At 43.2% G+C, this 17,970-nt stretch overlaps 1 protein-coding gene across 1 annotated transcript; it reads left to right on the forward strand.

Annotated features, from left to right (window-relative positions):
• The first annotated feature begins 14,640 nt into the window (after nucleotides 1–14,640).
• On the forward strand, nucleotides 14,641–16,849 carry cxcr4b (chemokine (C-X-C motif), receptor 4b). The gene is made up of 2 exons (XM_030081695.1): nucleotides 14,641–14,740; nucleotides 15,281–16,849. Exons 1-2 carry the CDS (start codon nucleotides 14,711–14,713, stop codon nucleotides 16,382–16,384), a joined length of 1,134 nt encoding a protein of 377 aa, XP_029937555.1. The 5' UTR covers nucleotides 14,641–14,710; the 3' UTR covers nucleotides 16,385–16,849.
• The last annotated feature ends 1,121 nt before the right edge of the window (nucleotides 16,850–17,970 follow it).

Raw genomic sequence — 17,970 nt, forward strand, 5'->3', positions numbered from 1 at the left:
GTTTTTTTTTTTAATTGAACCAAGTTATATAAAAAAAAAAAAAGAAAAAAGAAATCCTAAAACAAATGGAACCCCGTTTGAAACAAGGAAGATTTGCAGATTTCTGCTAAGAAAAACAAGATTTTTAAGACTGAATGAATAATTTTTGCTGTGCAGTATTCCTGTCTACCGATAAAACAGCAAAAATGCCACAAGCTCCTCTTCACAGAAGCCCTGTATTCATATTTCTGATCTATTGCATTCAACCTCACTAGATTTGAGCACCAGGAGAGAGCAAAATGACAAACAATGCTCACATATCGGTAGAATCTGCTATTATGAGGACACCTACTTGGTTTAGGTTAGTGGTTACACTCAGTAGGCACTTTATTGGGTCCATTTGTACAGTCTAATACAATCCAATGCAACTGTTGGGCCATAAAGTTTACTTTTCTGCTGCCTATAATGCTCAGGTTTTCTTTTTGTCTCACTAATAGAGGTGTTCATTCACTTCTATGTTTGGCATTGAGCTCATAGTTAGTGCTGCTGTTGGACTGCAGTGCATTTTACTGAGAGCTGTTTCCAATATTCTGTCCCCCCTCATTGTATATAAATGGCGAGGACCAAAAATTAGAAACACCTCTCAATATAATGTAGTCAAGACCTCTGCAAACTACAACCTCAATAATAAACTTAGAATTAAATTGACACATTCTCCGCAGTGTCAGAAAAAACTGAAACAGTAAACATTAAAAACTTTGTTAAAAGGTAAAATTCATGGCAGAGCTGTTGCACTGAACTGCATTAGACTGTACAGGTGGACTTAATAAAGTGGCCGCTGAGTGTATATCAAATGGACAACAGGACAACAAAGCTGACCAATCCCAACGCTTGTGGGTGTATCTTGCATAGAAATCCAGTGGCATCCATAATCGCACCAGCAAAATGTTGCGTTCGGTATTTCGCGCCCATGTAAATGATCCACCGTACTTCAAATTAGACAGCAAATAAACGCGACAGCATCTGGAAGGTCAGCGTGCATCATAACACTGCACCTTACACAGGTCAAATTATCAGGTGGCTTGTTGACACCTGGGCTGTTTGGAGCCAAAAATGATGATCACCCACACCTGTTGCAGGGTTAACCTGTTTACACTGAACTCAGGTCCCGGGTGGCGGTGGGATTTATTTTTGGTCGGTGTGAAGGTAACTGGTGGAGGAGGGAGCTCTATATACACTTAAACAATGATAGTGTTTACATGGATATAAGCATCGCGGTTATGAGGCTTATCCCGGCATTGATCAAATTCAGGATATGGCGTTTACACAGAACACAGAGACATCTGGTTATTCATATCCCTGTATATATAGTAAATACTCGTATCCTGGTTGCTGATGGCTGCATGTTGTTTGCACAGACGCCGGGGAATTTGTAAATCATTCATCTGCTGTTCCTCTGTAACTGTTAACCTTAAATTAATTTGACTGTGGCTGTTGAAAATGAGACCACTTTGGCTTACAGCGAGATTAGCACTATTAAATGCCAACATCGCATTGTAGGTCTGACTAATTCACCTTACTGCCAGCGGTGGGAGAGGAAAGCGTCAGACTTGAACGGGTCAGTATTTTGATGCTTTCTCCGATCTAAAATGCCAAGTGTTTTTGATTCTCTCATCACCAAAAGACAAAACTCAGTTTCTTCATCGCTCCAGAACTGAGACACTCTCCGCTGCGTCACTTTGCTGAAGCCGCAGCCGCTCAGTAATTCGTCAGCGATCAGAAACCAGGATAAGATGCATGCATGCAACAGTCTCCCTGCTTCTTTCACAGAGTTCTAGCATGATCGGGTTTTTCGAGACGGGGATAAAGGCTTTTCCAGGTTTTTGAAATCTGAATATGATGTTTGCACGCACAAACACAAAATCAGGGTACTTCCATAACCGGGACACTCAGGTCCATGCAGCGCTGGCTCCTGTGTCCTGAGCTGCTCCAGCTAAACAGGAGATGCTGAAAGCAAAAGCATCAGCCCCGAAAGTCTCAGAACAGCAAGGGTACTTTGAAAAACTGCCTCGGCTGTAATGTTCAACCACGAATTTTTATCTCTCACCAGCACAGACAACTCTCCAGACTTATATTTCCCTGTGGGTCGAAGTGAGAGGCTTAAGATATTCAAAACAGCCCCTTCTCCAGCGCGTCCTGCCCAGCCCGACTGCAGCTGCTAATGTAGATGTCCAAGTCCCCTAATCTTGTCAGATAACATATGAAACCAGATGGAAACCTCCCAAGGGAGACAGGAGTCGTCTCTCATTCTATTACTCTGGACAAACACACACACTCAATAGTCACACACACACACACACACGCCATTAGTGCTCGACAGAAGCAGCTAGTTGATGTTCCGGTGGGCATTTTCCTAGAGATCCCTAAGCCGCCCTGAAGGCACGAGGCCCATGATGGATCAGACATTGATTTGATTTGAAGTGAGACTGGAAGCCGCGGTCAGCGCCCTCTGCCAAAGAGGTGAGCCATGATTGAGCGATGGCTGTCTGGAGGGTTCACTCAGGGAACTGTAAGTGGACGGGCCGGGGCACGCCGCTAACAATCACCTTTTGTACAAATCGGCTCGAAATGAATTGCTGATTCATAGAGTGGAGACGAGAAAGACTCCCCAGCTGCGCGTCCTGTCTGCTCTGCAACACCATCTCCAGTTGTTGCTCCTCAAATACATCAAGCTAATTCTGTTATTACACAAGTGTCTGCATGGCAGTTGTTAAGGCAGCAGTAGGCAAATTCTTTTTTTGCATAAATAGACGCGTCTTGTCAGTCTAAATTGCAAAGTGCAACTGTGAGAGAGAGAAGCGCCCCACTCCTACTAATTTAGACGTTGCAGATAGACTAGTCTGTATTTGCTTAAATGAAATTCTGGTGTGATCTCGGCCACCGGAGGAAAATCTTCTCCACAAGAGAAACGTGGATCCAAAAACTCACTCCAGAACAAGCCGTGAAAATGTAATATATATCACTAAACCCCCTGCTTTTAAAGTATTCATTTGTACTGCACTTGATTTTTCCTTCAAGACTGAAATCCTATGTCATAAACAGCAGTGAGCGGGGATTTTTTTTTTTTACCTCTTTTTTCCCTCTGTTATCCTTTTGTATAAAGCATCTTGGTCGGTAAACATAAGCAAGCTGTGAAAATTACTGGCTTTCTGAATACTGAAGATCCAATTTTTCATAGTTACCAACTCTCCCATTTTGGCCCTCTTATGCAATAAATGTTTGTTTTGTCTACTCTCTGTGGCTAAAACAATAATTATTCAACCTAAATACAGTTCAGGAAAGCTTTTACATTTGCTTTTCTACAACGTTGGTGTCTCTCAGCCCTTTTCTTGGAAATATCGCACAGAAGGTGACGAGTTTTTCCACCAGCAACAGCTGCTGTTTGTTCAGGAATAAACAGAAGAAGAAGAGCTGGGAGAGTTAGCATGAACAAGACAGCAGAGAGAGAGAGAGAGAGAGAGAGAGAGAGAGCGAGAGAGAGAGAGAGAGAGGGAGAGAGAGAGAGCCTCCATCAACAGAAAAACAAAGGAAAAACCACAGGAGGAGAGTAACTAATTACATTTACTCACATCACAGGAACTGAACAACTTTCTTTGTGTACTTGTACTTCTGTTGAGTATTTTTCAAAGTCTGTAATTTTACTTTTACTTAAACACATTTTTAAGTATGACACTGCACCACATTTCAAATCCATTACAGAGAACCAATGATCAATGACAGATTGTGCAACCTTTCACAATAAAACGCTCAGTCAGCGAAGGTTCGAGGAAGAATCTGCGTCTATTTTAGTGGTTTCATTTTTTTGGCATTTCCAAATTTCACAATGAAAGCTGCTCGATGAAAAGCTGCAGATTTCGTCAGATGTCAGCTGAGTCTACAGGGGCTTCAATTCAATCAACCCTCGGCAAATTTGCGCAATGCACCTTTAAAAGAAGGTAGTTTGAAGCGTGTTCTCTCATTCTTTTCTGGAAAAGATCACAGCCAGCACAGGTGCTGTTCTGAGAAAGCCACTCCGAGCGCGTTTTAAATGAGCTGCCTTTTATTTTTACTAAGGTTTTGACAGCAGTACTTGTACTTAAGTAAAACATCCGTACTCCTACTTGAGTAGCAATTTGTAGTACTCTTTCCACCACAGTCCTGTGACTGTTTGATTGACAGGTGATCTCTTGGAAATGCAGTGCAGCAACACCATAACAACCAACACTCAGCACCAAAGATGGAGACAAAACAGGAAAAAAAAAAAAAAAAAAAAAGCCACTGAAAATGAGAGCAGCCGGTGTGGCGTGACCGCAGGTAAACAAACACGGCGGTTTAGTCAAGTTTATCTCATTGCAAGACCAAATTAAACACGCCGTCGCAAACAGGACGTGGAGCTAACTGAAGCACACACAGCTCTCTGGGTCGTGGAGATGCTACTGATGATAGTACAAAACCTTTGTTGACTCTTCTGATAATGACACTCTGCTGTTGCCTTGGGTCTGCCTTCTCTGGCGAACACAGTCCAAAGCAAATATCCAAGCGTCCCGCTGCTTGGCAGATAATAATCAGCCTGAACCGAATGGCTTCACTGTCGCTCGCCACCCCTGAGAGGCCCGAGGACGCCCCCTGAGTCTTCAGAAGGGCAAAGCTTTCTCATGTCCCGCTCTTCAAAAACCCCGGTGATGTCCATTAAGGCTCACTTCCAGTCTCGCTGTCAATGAGAGGAGAGTGTTTTAACAAAAATCTGCTTGCTGAGACCAAGGGGGCTCTTGTTCCCATTTTCAGAGGCATGCTGGGTATAATGAAACCAAACCACGCTCAATCTTCCAGCAGAGGTACTGCAGCACTCAAAACACATCCACAACAAAGAATCCCCGCCGTATCCTGATCAATGATAGCTTTCCTTTGGGACTGCAGTGTTTTTTGGTATGCTGACTGGGCGGCCCACACCCATCCTTCCTCCCATCACGAATGACCCCAAAGCACAGGCCTGCTAAATAATCAAAAAGGTGGTGGACAGGATGTCGGCCTGGCAGCAGTAACTCCAGATGTATTATTTACTCCACATCTTTGTGTACACAAAAACACAATAATCCTCACAGATTTGGGGCAGCGGGGGTAGAAAAGGCAGCACTCGGTATCAGCGGAGGGATCTACAGTCCATGCAGTCTTTAGGAAAAGAAAAGAATTCAATTGTGCCTGCAACTCTGAGAAAATAAACCCAAAGGCAGTGGAATACAAAGGGCCTCGGGTCCCGGGTGAGAGCCTGTAGGATTTGACCGCATGAGGAGGCCTGAGGAAGAAACTCTATCAGGGGGCTGAGGGAGCGCAGAGGGCAGCTTTGTTTAGCTTTAAATTCCACCGTTTTTTTTTTTTTTTTTTTTTTTATTCACGAGGGACGGTCGCTGTCAGCCCCGATACAAACTAAGGAGAAACAAACAAACAGTTTTTGCCTGTGCATGCGAGACCCCTTCCAGCGGCGCGTTTCTCGCTGTTCCTCCGCAGCAATCATCTCTTACTGTTTCTGTTTGGAGTCACACAGAGCACACTCGAGGCTAACAGCTACCTACAGTCCCACTCTCACCAACAATTAGCTGCAAAACAGTACCATTGCAAAACTTGCCAAAAAAAAAAAAAAAACAGAAAAGAAAAGGGAAAAACACTTTGCAAAACAATGCATGCGCTTGGTTGCGTTCCAACTCAAACAGAACGCTGGCAGGTAATTCAAGTTGCTTCACTATAGGCACAGACCTGATGACTAGACTGTGATTAAGAGGGCAGTCTCTCATGCCATGACTCACCGGCGGAGAGACTGAAAAACAGAGCCGGTGTTTCAGCGGTGACAGCTTTTTACTTTCTGCCGCGCGAACCCGGACACACAAGGAAGAAGGAAATAAAACAACTATTTGTTTTGTGTTGGCCTCGGGCAGGCAGGGAAGACGGTGTCATCTTTCAGACGACGAGGCACCAGAGGGGTGGTAAAGCGTCCCTCTGGCCGGGGGTGATAGATCCCCCCCACCACCACCACCACCACCTCCCTGCACTTTGTTCTGGCTTAATGCTGGACACTTGTCCCCCTCGCTGCACACCACAGCTCGATGTCACTCATTACAGGAGGCCATGTGCATCAACAAACACGCTCATATGCACAAACCCAGCCTGTTTTTCCATCACGGAGCTTAAATAATGAATGAGAGCCGTCTCCGGGTGCTGAGTGCTGTTATAAATCAGCACGGAGAGCAAAGTGCCAAAGGCGACGGGTTTTATGTGCACAGCCTCTTTGGAAAGCAGAGGTTAAAATGTTGAGTTTGCTTGAATAATTTCACTCGGAGCGGTAATGCTCAAGTGCTGCCGTGTTTGGTTTCCGTGTTCTTCGGCAAATTATGCTGAGCAACAGAATCCATTTCATGATCTGCTCGACCTGATAATGTGTTTCTGGAAACGCTGCCTATTAAAAAAAACATAAATTGTAGATTAAGTTAAAAAAAAAAAAAAAAACCTTGTAAGGAATCAGTTTCCTTTCAACTCTTTATCCCAAATAAGAGGTTGTTGTTTCTTTTTCAGATGCGTATAATTAGCATCATAATTGTATTACATTGGTATGCATTGCACCATTGTGTATTTGTTTGTTTATTCATTCATTCATTCATTCAGTCATTTATTCCATTGTTTCAGCCCTTCATGGTGAGCTTTTTAGATAAAGCCTCACAGGGTTTTTATGTCCTATAATTTCCTCACGTGTGAATAAGCAAACAAACAAGCGATAACATGAATGAAAGTGAAATATATTATTAGTTAGCTTACGTCTTGTGTACCCAGCACAGTGAGGTTCATGAAGACAGACTTATCTCTTTATTTGGTTCCAAATGGATATTTAAATGGACTGAAACCACTAAATGTAAACTATGAGTATGGCTTTCATTCATTCATTCATTTTCCAAGCTGCTGATCCTTATCAGGGTCCTGGGGTTAACTATTATTTATTATTTTAAGCAAAAGAAAAACATCATGCGCTGGCTGACTTTCCCTGACATAAACTGAGGAATAAAGCCGGTGACTTTCAGCGTGAAGATTCCCCACCAGGACTCGAGATGTGTGAAGCAGATGAGGTTTGTTCCCTCCTTCCCTCCGCTGGTCTGTCTTCTACAGAAAGCTTATCTACTGTCATCTGGCCTATTGTTCCTGTTATCTGAGGTGATCAGGGCTGAGCCGAGCGGGCCTCTGCTCTCCCCAAACTCCTCCAGTAACCTCACAGGCCAGATGGAGGACCTCCACCTACGGGGAGCCTGAATGAAGGCCCGGCTGTGATCCTTTTCATGGCCTTCTGTCGCATACAGGCCCTGTAAAGGGATCTCCTGGTGCCCAGACAGAGCGGCAGCTGAAGGACGGGTCCTCCTCCGCTCAAGAGGAGCTTATTCACGATTTGATTGAAATTCATGCCAAGTCACGTCCCTGATGCACCGAGGCAGTCGGAGGTGCATGTCCTGGGGTTCGCCTGTGAGAGCCTGACAGGGGCTGACTTTTAATTGAACGCATCAGCCGTCATGCAAGCGCTCGCCGATCAACTGTGAACATCAGATGGCCACCCTGAGCGCCTTCACGCCCGCCTTGCAAAGCGAAAACCACATTGGAGACGTTGGTGAAAAAGGAAAGGGAACCCCAGTTGCGTTTATCACAGGCTCGTAGAGAACACCCTTCCTATGCAACAGCAGGCTGCGTTTCCCAACCACCCCTGTGGCTTGTTTTGGATCCAGGCCAAAAGTGGATATACATTTCCCCTCAACAGCTCGGGGGCAGTGTCACCCATCTCAGTTTTTCAGTGGTTCATAGCTCGTTTGATAACTCTGCTGGGACGCCGTGTCGGGACAGGCAGCGGCAGGATGTGCTGAGGTGCAACTCCTCTGCTTCCTGTTGTTGCTCACTGACACGATCAAATTAGGAGGTGATGACTTACTTTCTTTGTATTCCTACACGAGAAAGGGGGAAATAAACCCTAAATGGTAAATTGTACAAATTACCTCGGCCTCAAGGCTCAAGGCGATACCCAGGACTTGTGAATGCGCTGCCACTGCTGTGCTGTTATAATCCCAAGGCAACATATTTGTGTTCATATCCAACAAAAGGTCCATTTTACAGCGTGGCTTTGAGAAAATCTCTGTCACTGTCTGGGAAAAAAAAAAAAAAACAGAAACCCATCAACCCGGTACAAAAAAAAACAAAAAAAAACTGTTAAACGGCTACTTATTGTGTTGAAAGTGTGAATAACACTAAAACCACTTTTCTGACGAGTGACACTCGTGTGTCAAAAAAAGATGACTCATAACAGGCCGTTATTCAGAATACAACAGCAAGTTACAGTTTTTTAGACAGTACATGAGTCAGTTTGTTAGCACTATGTACTATGCTAAACACACACACACGCACACACACACACACACACACAAAGTTGTTTGCAGACTCCTCACTGCATAACGGTCTACATTAAATTCATACGACAAAATAAAGCAGTTGGGTTATTGGAAGTTATTTTCACATTTGCAGTTTTGCAAGCGTTCTAAATTGAGTTTGTTTAACTGTAATGTCATTACTTTGGTGACCCTGTCCTCTGACTTCAGCTGTTATTGGTGTTAGTGACGAGCATGTGACCCTGTGCTCGTGCCCTGAGTTTTGTAATGAGTTCACTGGTAAACTGTGACCTTGATCGAGGTCAAGGGAAGAGCTTTGAGAGAGTGATCACACGTCCAACCCCTGTGCAGAGCAACAGTAGGAAGTTTGAGAGGGTGCCTTCCGACGATAAGGCCCACCCTTTGTGTTTAAAACTGAGCCTATTGTTTAAATTCACACTTTACTTAAAGAAAGAAAAAAAAAAAAAAAAGTCGTAATGTAGTTCATGGTGCACGCCGGATGCTTTCTCAAACATTTCTGTGAGTGGAATATAATCATTCGGACATATTTCACCATGCCAACTTTTTTTTTTTTTTTTTTTTTTTTTTTTTTAATAATAGATTTTGATCAGCTCCCACTTAGTTCCTATATTAACATCCATCACTCGCACCCAGAGAAGGCTGAGTGTGAGCTTACGCGTCCTCGTCCTCTTTCAGATCTGTTTTCATGATTAAAGTCGTGTATCTGAGCATCATTTTTCAGGTGTCATGTTCTATTGACGGCGGCTGGATGCATCTTGTCTCGCCAGAAGACAAAAACCCACACAGAGGCCCGGCGAGCGGCATAAAACAAGCATGTGGGATGAATGTCTCATCCTGCCTGGCGACCTGCAACCCTCCCCGAGACAGAGCACACAGACCATGGAGAGATGGAAAAACAAAAGCACCCTGATGGCAGCACCTTGACTGATATCACAGATATAGAAGTTATGCATTCCTGTGTGAATACCGAAAATAACTGCACACAAACATACAAGGACATTGTGATCCCTATTAGTCATGGGAAAACAACAGAAAACACGCCGAAACTCCCAAAACACCCCTGACAAACTTTCAAGAAGCTTTTAAAACCCAGGGGGGGGCATTTCATTGCTGTAAAAAAATTAATCTTTAACACTGATTTCCGCTATTGTTATGACAGTATGAATAATAACATGTGGCTTACGGCATGAAAAGGAAAATAAACTACACTACTAAGCAGGCGTCTATGTATTGGGTTTTTTTTTTTTTTTTTTTTTTGCAATGCTAAAATGTCAGCGAAAAGGAACAAAAAGGTTTTAAAAAAAAAAAAAAAATCCCAGATACTAGACTCCTTCACATATGCACTGGCAAGCACCCACAGAGGGGAGGCAGGGTGCACGTATGGAGCTGAAATGCACATAAACAACTTGGCAGTGCTCAGACAAGAGATTAAAGGTATTTGGGATGAGCTTCCCAAAACCTCTCATGCAGTTAAGGGCGAGACCTGAAGCCAGCTCCAACAACAAAAGGTGCATGTTATTTTCCAGGCAGTGATTAAAAAAAAAAAAAAAAAAAAAGATGAAGAAGAACAGTGAAGGTGATATTTGAGCAGCGGTATCATTATGAAAATGATCCCATGCTGACTTGCTGAGGGCCAGGGATGAGTTCAAACTGGAGGTTCTTGCTGTTGTTGACGGAGCAGCTCTGCCCCTTTATCTCACAGCCATTCTTCTGCCTCATTTCAATACCCATTCTTCAGCGGAGAGCCCCCCTCGCCGCCGTTCACACTCCTTGTGATTTGTATTCTAAGTGGCTCATGGATCTTTTGTATTCACCGCCGATAGCAATCTGAATCCTCACGCTGACAGTGGAGGCTGCAGATATCCCACTGAAGCCCAAAAGAGGCTTATTTATTATGAAGACTGAGATCTCTTGTTGAAATCCCCGCAAAGTGATAAGCCCCGTGTACACACACCGCACAAATGATAAAAAGATAAATTGCAAAGGTAGATTGATTGTCATCTCGTGGACATTAAGTAAATTCCTGGTACATTACAAGTCAATAATCTGAAATAACCCTAATGCACAAAAAAAAAAGTTGGCAAGCCCAGGTGCGGTTCATGTCTGTACTTGGTCACAGGCAGATTATACATTACATAGGTTTGAGTCGACAACGCGAGAAAGGGCATAATGTTACATCGGAGACTGAAATATGTCTGAAATCTCTGAATCCCTTTTTTTCCTCTGTTACATGAGACTGTTTGAAATGCCAGAGCAACATGAAATGCGCCTTAAAACCCCAAATTAGACGCCTAGTAAAAGAAGAAAGCTGTCACTCTGCTGTCACTCATCACCGCTTCTCTACCAAAGTCACTTCAGTGCTTCAAACCCACCAAGATGAACTTTTAGCTTGTCCAAGTTTACATCTTCCTACCGTGCCGTGCACACACAGAGGCCGCTAATTGAAAAAGGAATAAATGAGAAATAGTGTTGAAGTGATAATCATGTTGCGCTGTTAAAATGATTTAAATCCAATGATCCTCTGCTGATGTGTTTGTAAAGGCTGGATTATTGGTGCTTATTGTCTTTACTGGCTGAGTTATTAAATGCATGATGCACCATTATTGCATTACACTACAACCCAAAATTAATCAAACAGTGATGAAAGCTGAATAGTAAAAGAGTCATTATTTAGTGATGTTCCTGTGCAGATGCTAAGAGCTTCTCCTGTCTGTTGTGTAATGAAGGTATAGGGAATAGATCCTGTTAAGTACAACGTAATAATGCCAAAGGATTGCATTCTCTATATTCTTGTGATCTCAAAGCTAAAAATCCAGAAACGTCAGCATCTACTTATCATGAGGAAAAACTCAGAGAGCGAAGGGGATGTGCATCTTCAGCTGGAAGAGAAAATCCCAATTTTTCTCTTGAATTTTCTTGAATCAAGGGAGTTTTTTCCTTGTGTTTTCTTTTCAGCACATTCACACTTCCTCTAAGAAAAAAAAAAAAAAAAAAAATCCTGAAACCAGCAAAACTGCTTCAGAGACAAGTGACTTGATGTCGTCTGACTGACACATTTTGATTCACTCGTTTGAGGAGAAATAAGAGTTTTAACGCTGAATATGAGACCGAACAGCTTGTTGAGATAGAGATTTTTTTTTTTTTTTTTTTTGTAGTGTAAGTGTTAGTGGAATTGCTGTCTGCAGTTAAAGTGATTCTGCGAACTGGGGAGAGAAGAAAGAGAAATAATGTATGTAATTCATAACCAGCACTCCAAGACCTCTGGCTTCCAGACAGATAGCGGAGCAACCGTCTGCTGCTGAAACGCTGCTGATAAGAGCGTCATACCAATACAGTGACCTTTCTGTGAGCAGCAGACTCCTCCTGGCCCTCTCCTCAGGACTCCAGCCGCTGCAGCACACACACACACACACACACACACACACAGAGTGCAGGATTACACTCTGACAACTCTGATAAGCCTTTAGAAATGCTTATGAAATTTATTTAAATCCAATGAGGGCTGTTTAAAGTGTTGTGAATGATGGATTACCTCTGATTAGAGCATTATTGGTTGATTCTTGTGGGATTTCTGTGCCTGTTCTTCAGTGCTGCTGTGGCATTTCTGCACTGAACACCCAGTCACACCACATGGGCAGGAATGTGACTTTTTTATTTTTGGATTTTCCTTGTTGATGGAAAAAAAATGGGCTGACAAATGTATTTTCCCTGATTTTATTGAGGGAAATAGACATTAAACAACATAAGGGCTAAGGATGATGCCAGAAACTATGGGTATTTCCCTCTGATTTGAACATTTGAGAATTTTTTTGCCCAGGCACTTTGTTCTTTTTGTGTTATGAAAGTTAAAAGTCTGAGTCTCTGTAGGTGGCGCTCTTCTCTTTGTCTGTTCAGCCTGTTTTTTTCTCCCCATATTCAAGAGCAGGAAACACATCTGAGGATTTTCCCCAGAAGAGAAGTGCAGTCTCTGTAAAAGCCCCCATGAAGTGGCTTTATTGCTCATGCTGTATCAGTGAGTAACAGTCAAACAAACATTACACTGAGGAAAAAAATCCATTCTAACATGTCATTTAATCCCATATTCAGTCTTCAAATCCTCTTTTTCGTACACATGTTATGGTCTTATTCAGATGACAGGCCAATGCAAGCGTAAATGATAGTTAGACTATCTTAGCAAGTCATCTGGTCTCACATCCAGTCTTAAAGTCTGGATTTTCTCACAACAAACAAACAAAAACACATTTTTTTTCTGCAAGTGGGATGAGGTAATCCCACTTCTTTCCAGTGCAGTTTCACTTTTTTCCCCCTCGGCCACAAGAAGCCTATAAATATGTAGAAACAAAGCAGAATAAGGCTAAATAAGAAATCAGCCCACTGGGATCAAGAAAATAGCACTCGATTAAAAAAAAAAAAAAAAAAAAATCTAGAAACACATTGAACAGCACCGGAAACAAGTGGGATTATTTCTCTGCACTAGCAGATTTTTTTTTTTTTTTTTTTTTTTTTTTAAACTGGTTTTAGAAGAAAAAAAAAGAGATTGTTCACATGGAGATTTATGAAGAAGTAGGAAAAATGTTACAAATGATTAGGCTACTTTATGCTGAATCAGTATTCAGCACAAGGACGCAACATCAGTAGAACCGATGACGCAGACAGACTCATTCAATCAATCAATCAATGGTCATATCATATATCAAAGATGAGAAACAGCATTTGCACGCCACATGGCACATATTCAGTTTCAGAGAACCCACAACTTTTTTTTTCTTTCTTTCTTTTCTTTTTTTTTTTTTTGTTCCAGAGATCCTTGTTGAGGAGGGTGGGGAGTTTTGTGTGGTCGGGCCCTGTCATCACTAACTTAACTGAAATCAGAGAGGGTGGTGAGGGTGTGAGAGATGAGTAGTGCCCCATACACGGAGGCCGGGGAGTTGTTTGATAGAAATCCCACATAAGAGTGTGTGGCTCTGTTCAAATCCAGGAGGGTCACTCAGCACTTGGGGGCGCAGACATAACAGAACTTGGAAAGTGACAGGATATGTAGAGCGGCGAGGAGAGACGGAGACCTCGGCTGATGAGAACTGTCATCAGACGCGGTTCAAAAGTAATTTGTAGAGAGAAATAAGAGTTTTGCGAGACGAGCTAAATGCCCATCCTCACTCCGGGGCGGGCTGCCGTGGAGCTGAAAACATCATAGCAAGAGGAAGAAAAAAAAAAATCATTACAATATTCCAGTAATGATATTCCAATAATATACCTACGAGCCTAAGTTTTTGAATATATTGCTGTGGTATTCCTTTAAGGGACCTAAACCTTGTGCAATTATCTCCTATGATATTTTCTATAATATTCCTACAGGGTCTTATGGTATGTCGGTGCTACTCCGTGCTGAGTTTATAGTGAGCTTGTCCAGCTTTTGGCTATTTTAATACCCTATAATATTCCTTTTATTATCCATATATAGGCTTTCAGTGTGTCTGTAGTTCTCAGTAATGGACTTATAGTGACATTACTATGCGTTGTGTTATTTTATCTGTGATGATATCCGATATCATTTTCCTCTAATATTGGTATGGTTGTGCTTAGGATTTTCACATATGTTTCGGTGGCATCACTCTGAATTTAGAGCGTCACTGGGCTACTACAGTTCGCCTTCCTGTGATTACACTTACACAACGCAAACTTCTCCTTTAGATAGATGAGGACATGCGAGGTGTGTTGTAATCGACGCACAGTGACTTGGCAGCTTTTTGCATTCATAGAGGAGTCAAAGCTGCCAATAACAATAATTGGAAGTTAATTGTTTTATTGATATCTCTTGGTGCAGGACAAAAAGAAAAAAGAAAAAAAAAACCTCTACACCTGTGTGTCTACGTCAAGTGATTTCTCTGTTCTCATGCATCATCACTCCACTGTAGTTCCCAGGAACTACATTTACTGACATGAGTAGGTCTGGAAGTTTTGTTTCGTTTTTTTGTTTCAGGTACTTTCAGGTGCTTTTATTGACCTAGTCGGGTGGTTGTGGCTGACGCACCAGCGGAGCCGTTGCTTGTTTTTATAGGCAGCCCGTTTGGGACATGCTGCGTCCTGCGGGGTGTCACCGACCAGGGACGCTCCTCCTCCGGGGGAAGGAGGAGGGGCCAGCCGTATTTAGGCCATGTGCCGGGTGCCCCTCTCATACAACACGCATCACCTTGTTTCTGAGATACACACTCACACACACACACACACAAGCTTCAAGTACCCAAAGGAGCAATATCACGGATATCATGGCAGGTAGCACGGAATACTACGAAGAGGTGGGTTTTCTTGCTTTTTTTTCTTCCCCCAACCAAACCTGTTGCACTACCTGTGTTGTTCAAGACTTATTTATTTATTTTTGGACAAACTAGATAGTGCATCTGTAGTACTTGTGAGTTTCTTGTGATTTTATCACAGGCCTGCACACTCACATAGTGTTCATCTACAGGAATTTGAAGTGTGACTGTGTTGCTGTACAGTGAGTTTTCAGGAGGCATACTCTATTACCTAGTGCACTTTTTTTTTATCTCCTATGGAGTAAAATATCTCCACAGCATTTTTATAGCAATTCAGTTGCCCTCTGATATGTGTATACTACTCATTTACTGAAATATTAAGGTTACACTTCAGTCAAACTTGGCATTATCTTACAAGCAAGAGGTCAGAAATCCTATACAGTGGGCTTCTCAGACTTTTACAAACTGTGAGACACCTTCAGTTCACATTAAATAAGCTGATCAGGTCTGTGCAGATTTCTCCAATATGTAAGCTGCAGAGCTCCAGGTTTTGTTTCTAACTGTCGGCCTTTCTGCTTGCAGCGATTTGTTTTAGACAGTCTGGACAACAGCTCCGAGGAGTCTGGGGACTTTGAGCTGGACATCAGCTGGGAGCCATGCAGCCGAGCACTCAGCGACAGCTTCTACAAGATCTTCCTACCCACCATTTACGGAATAATCTTCATCCTGGGGATCATTGGCAATGGATTAGTCATTGTTGTGATGGGCTACCAGAAAAAGGTCAAAACAATGACCGACAAGTACCGGCTCCATCTCTCGGTGGCTGATCTCCTGTTTGTCGTCACGCTGCCCTTCTGGGCCGTGGACGCGGCCAGCAGCTGGTATTTTGGAGGTTTTATGTGCGTGTCTGTGCACATGCTCTACACAGTCAATCTTTACAGCAGTGTTTTGATCCTGGCTTTTATCAGTGTAGACAGATATTTGGCAGTGGTACGGGCCACCAACAGCCAAGCCACAAGGAGGCTGCTGGCAGACAGAGTGATCTACGTGGGCGTGTGGCTGCCTGCGGCTGTGCTCACTGTGCCTGACCTGGTGTTCGCCAAGGCGCAGGTAGTGGAGGCGTCCCCTGATCCCTTTGGCCTAGGGGATAAGGTGGAGTCCACGGTCATGTGCCAGCGCATCTACCCGTCTGAATCCAACGACATCTGGACTGCTGCGTTCCGCTTCCAGCACATCCTGGTGGGTTTCGTCCTGCCCGGCCTGATCATCCTCATCTGCTACTGCATCATCATCACCAAGCTGTCAGAGGGCTCCAAAGGCCAGCCGCTGAAAAAGAAGGCGCTCAAGACCACCGTCATCCTCATCCTGTGCTTTTTCGGCTGCTGGCTGCCCTACTGCGTGGGCATTTTCGTGGACACCCTCATGTTACTGAAGGTGATCGAGCACAGCTGCGAGCTGGAGCAGTCGGTGCGCAAGTGGATTGCTATCACAGAGGCTCTGGCTTATTTTCACTGCTGCCTCAACCCCATCCTCTACGCTTTCCTGGGAGTAAAGTTCAAGAAATCGGCCAGGAACGCGCTGACAAGCAGCAAGTCCAGCCAGAAAGCGACTCTTATGACCAAAAAGCGCGGGCCGATTTCATCCGTGTCCACCGAGTCCGAGTCCTCAAGTGTTTTGTCCAGTTAACAGACACTGGCTTACAGACTTGACACTCATGAGAGACAAAACTAAGCGTAATCCCAACGGACTTACTACATTTTGTACAGATGTAAATACTTTTTTTTTTTTTTTACACATTTTGTACTGTTTTCTTTGGTTGCTGCAAGACACTGCCTTGTCAGTTTTTATTGTTTGTTTTTTTTAATGTCTTATCCTCCTCGCAGCAGATTGTAGCCTCAGGCAGAGCCTGATCTCCATTCAGTGTCTATCAGCTCTGCAACTAAGATACAGTTTCTTCTTGTCACCTGTGTTTTGCTCTGTAACAGGTCGAGCATTCAGCCTCTTGTATGTTTTCAGGGATAAATAGCTGCTTTTTAAAAGCCTGTACATAGTTCTCAGCTTTTTTGTTTGTGTCTGCACTTAAATTGTGTGATTATCCCAAAGCTATTATTTATTTTCTGTCGCTCACACTGGAAGTTTTTTTTTTTTCATGAAACATTTTTTCATGCTGCTTTTGACCTTTTTTGACTTGTGTTCATAACATTTCAAAGTTGTTGTTTTTTTATATATATATATTGTGAAAATAAAATTTTAATGCCTCTTCTAATGACTGTGTTGGTGTGCATTTTTGGCTAAGCCACCTCCTCTTAGAGCTTTCCCTCAGGGGGTAGAGGGAGGTTTGAGAGGAGGGTGTGTGTGTGTGTGTGTGTGTGTGTAGGGAGGGGGGTTGTTTTCTCCTAGTTGCAAATGTCTCCACCTGATCTGGCTGAAAAGCAGGAGGAGGACTGAGCAGACAGGCCCTGTAATTGCAAGAACATCTGTGCACTTTTACATCTTAAGCAGCCGAGACACAAAAGCTAAAATCTTTGGTCAGAATTAGCACCCATATGGCTCCTGAACAAAGAAAATGGCATGTTAAGTCCCCCTTTACATTTTCTTCCTTACTTCCCAATTGGAGAGATATACTGCCTCCTTTGTGTTTGCCTTGTAAACGACTTCTTATCCTTATTCACCCCAAATAGGGTCAAATGGGTTGGCCAATCCTTTCCCCAGGGGCTTACTCCTAAAACAGAAAAATAACCACTATCAAAATTCAGATGATGTATTGTGAAATGTAGTGTAAAGCGGCAGATGTAGCCTTTGTGGAGTTTGCGGGCCATACATCATTGGCAGTAAATCTGCCGAAATTATTTTCCTGGACTCCAGTGACAAGGCGCAAACAAGATAAGACATAAAGATGATGAGTTTTGAGCCGGCAGTCACATTAATCTTTCTGTGGACTGTCTTATCGGCTGTGCATAGTAGAGATTTTATCTGGCTAGACTGATGACAGAGTGATGTTCAAGTTTGGAGTCCAAAGGAAGCCGACAACAATAGATGTCAAGGAGAATGAAGTCACTGAGTAGCCGCTGTGCATTGCGGGCTTTCACATCCATTCAAGACTCCCAACGAGGATTCATTTCCATTTCTTTACACTTGGAAAAGGTGTTAAGTGCCCCCCCCGTCAAGCCCCGAGCTTCATGGACATTTTTCTGAGTCTAGTTTCTCACAGTCAGGTGATGGAGAGAGGGGATGAAACAAGAGGTGCTTTTTCAGTTGGAAATGTCGCAGAA

Source organism: Myripristis murdjan, chromosome 21, assembly GCF_902150065.1.
Source record: "Myripristis murdjan chromosome 21, fMyrMur1.1, whole genome shotgun sequence".
In the NCBI taxonomy this organism is placed as follows: Eukaryota; Metazoa; Chordata; class Actinopteri; order Holocentriformes; family Holocentridae; genus Myripristis; species Myripristis murdjan.

Excerpts from the sequence above, each read along its gene's own strand:
- cxcr4b (XM_030081695.1), top strand. The coding sequence starts at position 14,711 with ATGGCAGGTAGCACGGAATACTACGAAGAG. Across the intron at positions 14,741-15,280 it reads GCACGGAATACTACGAAGAG|CGATTTGTTTTAGACAGTCT; the intron begins GTGGGTTTTCTT and ends TTCTGCTTGCAG.